The sequence below is a fragment of the Ciconia boyciana genome, chromosome 1, assembly GCF_034638445.1.
Source record: "Ciconia boyciana chromosome 1, ASM3463844v1, whole genome shotgun sequence".
Taxonomy (NCBI): Eukaryota; Metazoa; Chordata; class Aves; order Ciconiiformes; family Ciconiidae; genus Ciconia; species Ciconia boyciana.
In genome coordinates, this window is record NC_132934.1 from 131,521,983 (window position 1) to 131,534,423 (window position 12,441).

Sequence of the window (12,441 nt, forward strand, 5' to 3'; positions counted from 1 at the left end):
TGTATGCAAGACAGAAAAGGCCGTATTTAAAACAAATTCAAGAAGTGCTTTCAAGTCAATGAATTGTCCAGCTAAACTTTTACATCAGAACTCCATTATACATACTTTTATCTATTTGATATAGAGTCAGAGAACATAAAGCAAGAATTTTTTTTTTCCTGTGTGAAATCAGGTAATTATATATAAGGGATGACAACATCCTTCACCTCCACCTTGCAGAACACCAATAGTGATGTTCATCACAGAGAACAAGCTTTGATTTTCTCAGCCTGGGTCATATAATTGTTAAGTTACCATCTATCAATCTGAGTTTATCATATCTATTAACAGAGTTTCCACTGCCAGTCCGTCACAGATTACCATTACAGCTACCGCTTACTGGTTTCATACTGTTTCATGACTTGTACACTACTTGTAGGTACATTTTGGTACAAATTCTCACCTGTTCTACCCTAGAACTAATGTTACAAGTGGCAAAATAGGGGAAGATTTAAATGAATATACTTGGCAAATGTCAGAAATCAAACCCAAAATACCACTATTTAGGAAAAGTTTCTCTCTGACCAAATACATTTTCCCCTTGAATTTCTAATGTTCAATTGCACCACCTAGAGACCACCTATCTTATTCGAAAGCATACTATAGCTCTCGCATGTTCCATTTTCACTGTTGTTCCAATTATTCAGAAAACACAAATAAAAACAAAACAAGGCATGTCATTTACACTATTCAAAGACATATGGGTTGTTTTCACAATAAACAAAAGACACTGATCCTAACCAGTCCTCAAATATGCAATAAAGAAGCAAGCTTATGAAAACTGCAAGGTAATTAATATATCATCATTGCAAAAATAGACCATCATGGGTGTTTTAAGTTAATCAGCTGCAAAAGCACAAAAGGAGAAGTGAGAAAACAGAGAAATTTTTCTAAGTACACAAAGGCATAAGAGAGGGCTGTAAGTCTAGCTTTTATTAGTTTCAAACCCTCTTCACTTGTTTAAGAATAAACTTAAGAAAGGAAAACTGAAATAACATTTAAGAGCTGTAACTTAAAAGAATCTCAATTTCAGCAGTAATGTAAGTTCACAACACCCTTCCAAATATTAACGAGTGCAACCTACCTTGAATAATTCAAATAACATATGAAACAAATGAGAAGGTACATAGACTACTTGAATAGGCTTGTTTGGAGCTTTAGCTAAAAAAAAATTAAAATAAAAAAGACAAATTATTTTTTTTTCAAAACAGGATTTTGTAGAATTTCTATTTACAAGAATAACATGAAATTGTAGGCAAAGACAAGTATGTAAGCATGTTCTAATTTCCCAAGTGCAAGATCAGCTCCATGAAGTAAAAACATAAATTTCAATTACTGCTATCACCTGAAATAACAAATTCTAATGATGATTTTCAAAAACATCTATGGCAGCAGACTTTGTTTAGATATGAAACTTCAACTAAGCAGTGGTTGGTTTCGTACTGACAATGTATATTAACTAAAATAACTTTCCCATGTAAGTGGGAAACTTTCTTTTTCTTAACACACACAATATTTAAGCATAATATTTGCTGCACAAAAAGATTCTTAAACTAAAAAAAAATCACTGTTTAAATATTGTAAAAACAACTACACATTTTCCCTTAATTAAAACATATAAAATGTAAAGTATTCATAAAAATTTTCACAATATATTTCAAACAATATCACAGTTTTCTTATGCCAAATCATAACTGAATTGTTTGTCCACTGTGTATGGCTTGGCACAGCTCTGAACACTAGAGTGCTAATTGATTTGGCAGGAAATAATACAGCTGCATTTAATACATTCCAGGAAAGTTTTGGTGCTGAAGATGCAGTCATCCCTGAACATTCAAATATCTACTGGTAATAAATTATACAGTCACAGCTTGTCAGACTCAGCAGCATTTCAGGTTGAAGAAAAGCCTCTAAATGCCTGCTTCATAAATTGCAGGAAGATACAAACATGCACACAGAATGGGACTGGAGTCAGCTTCATCCTTTCTGGCACTGAGGGCTGATAATAATACCAGTTATTACTTTACGAGACACAGTAGTGAAAACTCCTAGGAAAAGGATAAGACCAAAACAATGCTCTGCGTAGTTAGTTGCAAGGCAACTTGCTGTTTTATTATGTTAATTTTGTCAGAGTCCATACTCCAATTCTCTTATGCATCACCAAAACCAAGGCAGACTGATTCATACTTGTTTGAGGCATAGAGTACATGTAGAAAACATGTTATTGTTGCTCTTGTGAGGTAGTCACTTTCCTCATGTTGATTATAAGCTAGTTTAAAGGAAACAAGTAATTCTTTCCTCGCTGCTTTTTTTATTAGATGCCAGCAACTTGTGTTCTCTACTGTTGGATCTTTTTACTTAGGCCTTCAAATGAATTTTGCATTGATTCCTCTGCTGCAGCACTCAGTACTTTTAGCTCTAAAATCACTCAGTTTTGGAGGGGGAAAGGTTGGGTCCTTTGATTTTGGGAGAGGGGGCTGGTAGTAATGCATCAGTGTTGACAATATCACTTGGTGTGGAGAAGTATTTCTACAATATTAAATAGTACTTTGAGCAACATACGTTCTCATATATCACTCTCTCCATTTTGAGTGAGTGTTACCTATTTCTGAGACTTTTGCAATTCTTCTGCTGAAGTTTGGAAACATCTTAGTCTTATGTTTGGACAGCTGTCCAACATTTGTGAGAGGATCACTCAAGACAATTTATTTTTTTAATTAAAAAAAATCCACCTTTTCTCAATAGAAATGACGACTAAAAATCAGTCGATACACTGACAAGGACTGTCTCATCAGTTTTGTAGCATCCAATTTTTATCTTTGCAATCAACTTGAAACAGATTTTCATGTGAGAAGTTTATGATAGAACTCAAAACATAGGCTACGTAAAAAAGTTTCTAATTTTGCCATCTTACATGGAAGAGCTCACCACTGGTGCAGGGACTGATGGTGGAATTTACAAGCATACTTCAAAATGAAACAAATTTCAGCTCTATTAAAAGATTAGTTAGAAGGCAGGTGTGTTTCCTTCCCACTTATGAGGATTCTTGACCACTTTATTTTCTTTAGTGATAGCAAATTCAGCAGCTAGCACTCTGCATTCAGCACCAAGAAGTAAACAAACATGTCATGATGATAAACTATAATCCAGGTGCCCATGTAGACACATTAGAAGAAGAAAAGTAACTCTGCATACAGGACTGCAGAGTTCAAATTATAACTTACAATTAATTAACAAAACCAGAAATCACAGATATTAGAAATGTTTTTTCTTACATACACCACTTAAATTAATTTCACAATTACCATTGAATTCTTCAACTTCCAGATCAGGTGCCACCAGATAGTACTGCTCACATAACATCTTAGCTGTTTCATAAGCATCTGCAAAACAACAGCACAGAACACTGGTTTATCAAAATCCAGAGACGACTAGCAACATTCATCCTGTATGTGAAAGACTACAAGCGGAACACTCATTTTAGTAACTAGTTTACAAGAATGAAACTGGTATCCATTCTAATCCCTTTTTCTCTGTGTGCTTATACGCCATTTGTCAAGAAAGGGCAAATTCTATTTAGAGCTCTACGAACAAAAGCAGATTACTAGAGACAAGCTATTTTTCGTCTTTGTTCAGGGCTTGAAAACCAGAAAGGTATAATCTCAGGCTGACCATAATATCTACTTATTTGTCATGTGCCAATCACAATTTAATGCTTGTTCTTTTAATCTCAAATAAAAAAGGATGACATTGCAACCATAAATTCAGTTTTTCCAAACACAATACTGCTTACAATACTTGATTTTCAAGGTCTTTTGAGGGGAAAGCCGGAATCTTTAAGATTCTTCATTCTTTCCTACTGAACCAAAATTAAAACAAAGCCGCCTCATAATCCAAATCAGGCTTTATGTATTGTCAAAATACAGCAAGATAGTTTAAGTCATCTTTTGCTTGAAAGATTTCTTAGTGATTCTAAATATTCATTGGTACCTCGTTTGCAAAAATGTTTTAGAAACAAGCAGCAAGTGTTAGCTTAAAGAGAAACCACAAACTCAAATACATTCTAACTACATTGCTTAAGCCACCTTAACGAAAGTGGCTTCCTTGTAGTAAGTGTGGGCTAAGAGCAAGTACATAAACAGATGGGCCGTTCTGCAGACAGAGAGAAATCTGCTAAGATACCATAACAATTGCATTTGACCTTGCTCTACATATATTTTCTTCCTCCTGTCTAAAGTGACACTACCAAACAAAACAGTCTCTGCCAAGACTCAGAGCTACGAGACAAACACAAAGAAAGTAAAATCACCAGGCTCCCAAAAGGGCTGGTTACCTGTAATTGTTCTCCTTCAAGATATCTACACAAATAATCTATAATGTGCCCTGTTATCTGAAAAAAAGTTATATCAGTCGTTCTAACATCTGCAAGGCTGGACATATCACACAAGGCTGACACAAATGCTGCTTGAGGTCTAGTAAAATGGAGCTAATCAACACTGGAAATGTTCTTGATCAAGTCCTGGGAACGTCTCACAAAATCAGCTATCTAGTAGGAACCTTTTGTGTCAAGATGGTCAGCTCCACAGACTTTCTAAAAGGGTCCTGTCATTAACACAATAAAACATGCCCTAGTAAAAAGATCAAATATCTAAGCTGTACAGCGAACCTCAGACTGGGATGTGCGTAATTTAGGAAAAAGAGATGCAGGAATACCTACACTTACACACTATTCTAAGATCATCTCAGAACTTCTGATGGCCTTGGGAGTAATCCTGTGCTTTAGAAAAAAGGGGCATAAACAAACACAGACACAATCTTGACTCAGTCATCAAAAGCCAAAGACAGCAATGCAGCCAGTATGACCATAAGGCCATCTATGTGGAGAAAGGAATAGGTTAGCACATTTAAAAGAGTTTCCACATCATAGGAATGAAAACTAGATATGGATCCAGGGGGCAGGAGTTGGATTCTTATTGCGGAGAAAAACTTCAAGGCCTCTGAAAAGCAAATCAATAACTGTGTGGGAATAAACCAAAAGCCCTCAGTACACAGATGTGGAGCAGACACAGCCACTATGTGAACCTTGAGAGAACAAAGAGGCTCTGAATAAACCCATTTAGCCTCCCTAAATTTAATGTAGATCTCCCATCCATTTTCAAGAAGTAGCCACCCTAATACCCTTCAGATGAACAGGAAGGCACTATCACTTCATGATCCAGTAAAATATCCAGCCCCAAGCAAAACTGCCAGAGTCGGAATGCAGTCTTACATTTTACCTTCTTCTAAAAGCCAACTCTTTGGCAGAGTCCTAAGACTTTTAAAAGAGACTGCAAAGTTCAAAGCACTTATGTTGTGGCTGGAGGTAAGGAGCAACAAGAGTGAAGGATCTACAGTATATCTGAAATCCCAGTTCCAGGAACAAACCCAGATTTGCTGTTAGCTCAAAAATCTTATTGTAGGACAGCCAGTTAGATACAGAGACCCACCTCAGGCAGATACAGACACAACACTTGGTGAAGCTGCTTGAAGTAAGAAGTGACTGTTTAAATCATTTCTTCAATGTTTGAAGGGCATACAGAGCTTGTAGCTGCCACATACAGTGCTAAAATCAACATCTTAACTCTGAAAAATTGCTCAGAATGTCACCTGTGAACTACAACATTCTGGAGCTAGCACAGTATACAGAATGTAAATTAACCCCTCCACCAATTCTACAATGAAATGGCCTCAATCACCTTGACTCTAGACAGGCTCTGTCTGTATGGACATTTTGTTTCTTTGAAAGACAACACTGGATACTGTTTATGAGGCCCTCATTTTGTTAGTGATTGTTTCTTCAGATGTGGAAGATCTGTTTTAGCTACTGGCTTGAAAACTGGACTGAGAATCTTCTGACACTATGCACCTCCTCTGTCCAAGGCAGCAACTACGAATTTGAGGATCAAAATACATTCAAACATTGCTATTAGAAGGAATATCTAAATAAACAACATGACTAACATATACAATGCTGAGGTCAAAGTGGAGTAAGATCAATCAAAACAAAAGAAAGCTGCCAAAAAAAGGCTGCCTTAGAGCCAAAAAGAGCTAGAAGCCAAGAAGCCTTCATAACAGTAAAAAACATCTACGTTACAAAGCAAGCTATCATGCAGGTCAAAGTCTGACATAAGAAAGATTTCCTTCCTACTTCACCAAAGGCTGAGAGAAAATGAAGGGGAGAAACACTCTTCCCCTCTTGCAGCTGCGCAAACAGCAGCAAAGGATAGAGGGTGGAATTCACTCCTACAGAAAGACCTGTATTTGTAAATAGATACCCCCAGAGTGTGAACCTTCAATAAACAAGTTATTGAAGCAGACAGCATTGCCTCGTGCCTACTTACTAACATTCTGAAAGCATATGAACATTCACAACATTAAGCAAACAGGGTATCTAATGCAACTGTGCCAGATCATTCAGGTACAACCACCACATACATGTTTTCTGTATAGGAGAGAACAGGCTGTGATGTGATCAGATGCACATAGTAATGGGGAGTTTCACTGGAGTATCTGTACACCTGAGGACATCTTACTGAAAGGCCTAACTAAACAAATTGGAAAATTTCACTTACTCTCAACTTTCTTTAGTACCAGCATCAGATAAAAAAAGCAGTACATGAGAACCTGCTTCTAGATATTTTAGGAAAGAAAACATCTAAAGTTTAACAAGACACTTAGATACTTAATCTGATATTTAAAAGGACAGATTAAAGTTATTAAAAATTAATTTGTTTTCTTAGTTCTGTTAACATACCAAAGGTTTCTCTATTCTCAATAATGAAGACATTAGACAGTCTCAATAAGCCCATGGCTTTATTGTGAGCAAATGCAGAACTTCCATTTTTTTTCTTTATGTTATTAAATGAATTTAAATCACCTTCAGTCTTTTGCATCTCAATAACATATTTATGCATATTCTAAGTTGTTGGGTTTTTTTAAATCAACAAAAATACTAACTTCATCTTACCTTTAACCACCTCTGCCACATTACAATTAGGATCAATACTTCCAATATGTTTGGGATGAGCAGGATTAATATCTCCACCAAAAAGAAGTGCTAAAAGGAAAAACAAATGGCAGTAAATTGTCTATTACACTTGAGGCAGCCCAGAAAGTTTAAACGTGATGGTATCTGAAACTTACTAGATAGCGCATCATTTTGTAAAAAGATACTTTAGCAAATTGCTAGAATCCTTGTTTAGGAAGACTACTTGCCTCTCTCTTCCTCTTTTTTTTTTTTCTTTTTAATTTTTAATAGCTAAGACTAGTTAATACAGAAATAGTGGTATGGGAGGGTTAAGGTGAAACATTTCAAAGTGGACTATCAAAAATCAGATGAAACTAAAATGTAAAATGCTTTGTTCATATCATTATGTCAGAATAGCAGCACTCACAACAATGAAAATGTTATAGTAAAAAGGACTGAGGAACTGTATGGCAGCATTAAAAGCCTTTTATGCTCACCTAAGCTGCAATTTCACAGCTGGCACAGAGGCCTCACTCACTCAACTTTCCCCCTGACTCTCAGCAGTATGCTGCTCCCCACTCCCTCCTTTGCACAAGGGTCTGGCACTCAGCAGATCCTTCACTGAGAGTTTAGCTCTCAAAGAAGTAGAAAGGTTTTACACTTTCCTGCAGAAGTGATTTTCTGCTATTTTAGCAAGTTAGTCAGCTCTGATATGAAACAGATGCAGTATAAGATGAGCAAAATACAAGATCTAAAAGCTCTTCCTATTCCGGTCATGGTGAGCTAAGACACTGGCACACTGCACCTTGCAGAACTGCACTGTAAAAAAGTCTGTCAATAACGTATGAAACAAATGCAAACTACATAAAAACCTGTTTCTGCATTCTGCTTTCCAACTGTCTTTTTCATCAGTGCTTCAAGATTAATATTTGCCATCATGGATGGATCACTAACATTATTTAGCATAGAGAAATTGTACAAGGTTAATTAAACTTTAAGTATCTGTAAGTGGTTTTAAGTTTCAACTAAATAAGAGTGTCCATAGGAAAAGCCATTTCAGTTCAATGAAATAAGTTTAATATTTTAGAACTAGTGCAAATTATGCTAACACTCAGCCCAATAATTCTATTAGGACAGCGTTTGTACTTAATGCTAGAACTCTTCTATGAGAGCCTTTTAACTTAACTTGCTTTTATGTCTGTCATTTGTCTGCCCAGGTACATGTAAAGAATAAGCTGCACATTTATCTCATTTCGTGTGCTTTGCCACATGGAAGTTATTTGTACACACACACAGCAAGGCATTTGCTAGTCACATAAAAGGTTACTGGAAAGACACACAACTAGTAGTAAAATACCTTACACTACAGTACTCTAGCATCTGTGTTATCTGTAGTGTACTACAATTTCTAAGAGCTCATGAAAGCAGAATATTGGGCAGAGAATAAAGCTCTAGAGCTAAAAAGGTACAAGATACACTAAAAGAGATCACAAGATTGTCCTTAACTTTATACAGATCACTTTCTGCACGGTTGCACATACAGGTTAATAGGAGGTGTGCAACTAACTCCTTTCACTCTGTAATATGAATATAAAAAAAGTAAGTTTATTGGTAACAACAAATGAAACAGAACCTAATGACAAAGAATTACTAATTCTAGCATGTATTCATAAATAGTGAATAGGAAGTAGAGGGAGACAAGGGATATAATTTAAAACTTAAGTTAGAAATACTCAACCTCTTTAGAAGGCAAGAAAGTCTAGATAACTTCCTGAAAAACCAACAATAAAGATACATATAGTGCATAACCTATTCAAAATTTATGGCATTCTTGTATTTCATTATGAAATAAATGTCAGCTCTGCAAACTATGTTGAGAGGTTTGTGAGCAGAAAGATACAGCTACTCTACCACTATCTAAAAATACTTCATGTATCACTATGCAAGCTGTCTCTGCCAACAAGATTAAAAAGTGACAGCCATGCTGACAAAGCCTGACAATTCTAGAAGAAAGGGTACTGGTGTTTTGGATTAATTTCTGATAACTGCGAAGTACCAAATTAACCAGTTGCCAGTATATCTTTTACCATAATTAGCACAGAATATTAAGAATTAGTCACGAGTATAAAAAAAAACCAAAATAAAGCTATGGTTTCAGGTTTACAAGCAATAATTAATGAGTTCTCAAAGATGAAAAAAGCAATTACTTACTGTGTTGGTTAATAAGCATACGGAAAGAGATGCGGTTCGTGTAGAATCTATCTAGAAAATACTGGATGTTACTGCTAACAAATGGATCAAAGCCATATTTTTCCTTGTATTCAATCACCCCTTGCGCCATGGTTGGAACCACATCATTGTGTCTGTTCCTGACTTTAATTAAAACATCTAAAAAGCTAGAGGAAACAAAATTAAAAACAGATTGTTAAAAATATAATTAAACTGAATCTCTCACTTTGTTTTCAACTCCCCACAGCATAACTCTTTTATCTGTTTACTATCCCTCTCAGTCAACAAAAAATTATCAGAGGGAGAAGATAAAAATATAGCAGTAGCTAAACAAACCCATTTAAAGATAAATATTTGGTCAACCTCTCTCTCACGAGATCTGTGGAATATTTAGGGCCTCAAATTAAGTTATTCCTCCCCAAAACACTCCTTTAAATTAAATCTCTCTGAGATTAATGGAGAACAAAAGAATTTCTTTTCTTGCAATCATATGCACCATGGTAACTCTCATTCTCTGCAACTAACAGTAGCTGGGAGATTGGAAAGGAAACTCAGGAGAAACAACCTGACCTTCATAATTTCATGAGAAGTTTTACACTTCATACTGTCTTCCCAACACCTCAACCCATGCAGTGTAACTTTTGAATGCATTTCCTTCACCTGGCATCTATTCTGGTAAGTTTGAATATCAGGATAGGTAACTATTATCAGTGTGACTTCTGTTCAGTTTCCTTTTACACCGCTGGATGGCAGAGCACATACAACGGTGCTCTGACAGGCTCTTCTCCGTGGTAGCTCGGGAAGTTTCAGGGTATCGATTCCATTGCTTTTAACAAGCACCTGTTAACAAACACTTACTTTGAAACAGCTTGGATGATTTTTGTTTCTCCTGCCAAGGCAGCTCAACACCTATGATCTTCAAAGTGCTCATCCTTTTTTTTCCCCACGTGCAAACTCATACATACTTGAAATATTAATTATTAATAGCTTTCTAAAGCCTAGACATGGAAAATCAGTACTACTCAACTCTGCTACATCCTCTAGTATTAAATGAATATTAACACCATAATGATTACATGATCTTGTTTAAAAAAAAAAAAGCACACACAGTGAAATGCAGCTTTCAAAAGAAAGCACAGCTGGGGGACTCATTCAGCTATGCCTATATCTGCAATTCTACACATCCTTTTTAAAAAAAACATCAACAACAAAACATTCTCAGTAGATTTATAATGAACACTGAAAAGAAATTTATTATTTTTATCAAAAGTAGAACATACACCAGCTAAGGAAGGAATCATAGAATAGTCTGGGTTGGAAGGGACCTTTAAGGTTCATCTAGTCCAATCCCCCTGCAATGAGCAGGGGAAAGAACATTAAGACCACCAAAAGTAAAAAAGACTACCAATTAGTCACCACATTTAAAGCAGGTGTTTCCTTCCTTTTCATAACCACTTAGCCAACCAAGGCAATCATTTGCTAGTAAACCATACCATTTCTTAACAAGTGATACACTTTTAAAATTATTTCTCCCACTCTACACTGCCAGCTCCAAAGGCATGTAGGATTCATTTTTAATAGTTTTTTCATCATCCTCAGTCTAACCACCAGTTTTTGCCTGTGTGTTAACAAACAGTTCAGTAGTCTTTCAACACTATTTTGTTGCATAGAAAAGGAGAAGTTTTAACTGCCTAATTCCCCAGTCTAAATACTATCACAGTAGAGAATGGCTGTTCTCTTACCTACCAATCTTGCTGACTGGACAGCTTGAAATATTTTAGTGCTTAAAAGGTTGTAGACTCTTTTTATGTTTATTAAGTCTTGATTCTGTGTGATCTGTAACCCCTGAGATCTGATGTTAGTTTGAGACAAGACTAGTGCCTGGCTGTACTCATGCTGCTTCTCTGTTTCAGAGCAACAAGACACTAGCTAAAAACAGAGCTGAGAAGCAACACATACAATCACATCTGAAAGACAACTGACAACACTCTCTACTAACTGCTATTTGCTGACAGATTTGCTATTTTTTTTTAAATACCTCCACTATCCACAATATACACAACATGATGCCTACATGTTCCATGAGGGCAAACTGTTCACTGACATCCCACTACCAAAGTGCTTAAATGCACAGAGCATGCTGAAGGGCAAACAAAGGCCTGGGAGGTTTATCTGCTACAGACCAGCAAATCATAGCTGAAGCTTAGTGTGCAAATACACACAATAAACAAATTCTTCATTATTGCAGTGATAAGACAAACCTGCCATTCCATCTTCAAAGATAACTGAGTTCACTCAAGTGTTTCCATCAAGCAGATGCTTTTAAAGGACTAAACACATGAAGTATTAGGCACATTTCAAAGCAGCAGGGCAGAAATCAAAACACATTTCCTTAATCTTACCACTCATTCCTTACCACCCCTCCACCCCACACACCCCTGAAAGACACAAAGCTTTTACTGTACTCCAACTGTGGGAGACCATATCAAGGAATTTTTAAAATGCTCATGGGATTAGCTGGGGAGGGAATACACCAAAATAGCTCTGAAAATTTGATTTAGCAATGACTGTTTTTTCAAAATTCAGTGTATCGTATTTTCAAAACCACAATGAATAAATAATGCCGTTGGTTTGACAGATGAGAAATTATTAATATGAAGCTATTTTAGACAAGTGAGCTTCAGTGGCTTCTGTATTAACAAAAGAATATTTAAGGCATTACCATTGCTGTTAAATAAATTAAGCCTACAGACTTCTGCAAAGACAAATAATGAATGTCACAATACAAGTTATTATTTAACTCCCTAATGACTGTATATATTATTCTGTTTTGATCTATCATCACAGTGCAAGAAAAGAAGTCATAAGTCAATATAAAGACAAAAGGAATTTTTGCTATGTCTCTTATGGATGGTATTATCTGAGAGATTAAAGACATGAGTAGACTGAAAAAAATCCTTTTAAATGGAACGGACATGCAATGGGGTATTTTTGATTGCCTGCTCTTTTTTAAATAAGTGCTAGCTGGTAGCTGAGAATCACCAGAAAGACAGGTACAAGTTCACACTCTGAAAGATTTCTCTACTAGAAAGTATAGCTACTTTCGAAGTGCAAAACTAACTGAAGTGGCACTTCATGTTACTTGAAAGTAACAAAATTGCACCTTC

At 36.0% G+C, this 12,441-nt stretch overlaps 1 protein-coding gene across 2 annotated transcripts in view; it reads right to left on the minus strand.

Moving 5' to 3' along the window:
- The window catches only part of PDK3 (pyruvate dehydrogenase kinase 3), a 61,628-nt gene that overhangs the window by 12,281 nt on the left and 36,906 nt on the right, over window positions 1–12,441 (minus strand). For both annotated transcript variants that reach the window (XR_012039969.1, XM_072848643.1), the window contains exons 4-7: window positions 9,257–9,441; window positions 7,046–7,135; window positions 3,345–3,422; window positions 1,124–1,200 (exon numbers count right to left, since the gene is read on the minus strand). Coding sequence is in view for 1 of the 2 variants with exons in the window: in XM_072848643.1 (XP_072704744.1) it covers window positions 1,124–1,200; window positions 3,345–3,422; window positions 7,046–7,135; window positions 9,257–9,441 (430 nt within the window). In the remaining variant the exon portion in view is untranslated. The remainder of the gene's footprint in view (window positions 1–1,123; window positions 1,201–3,344; window positions 3,423–7,045; window positions 7,136–9,256; window positions 9,442–12,441) is intronic.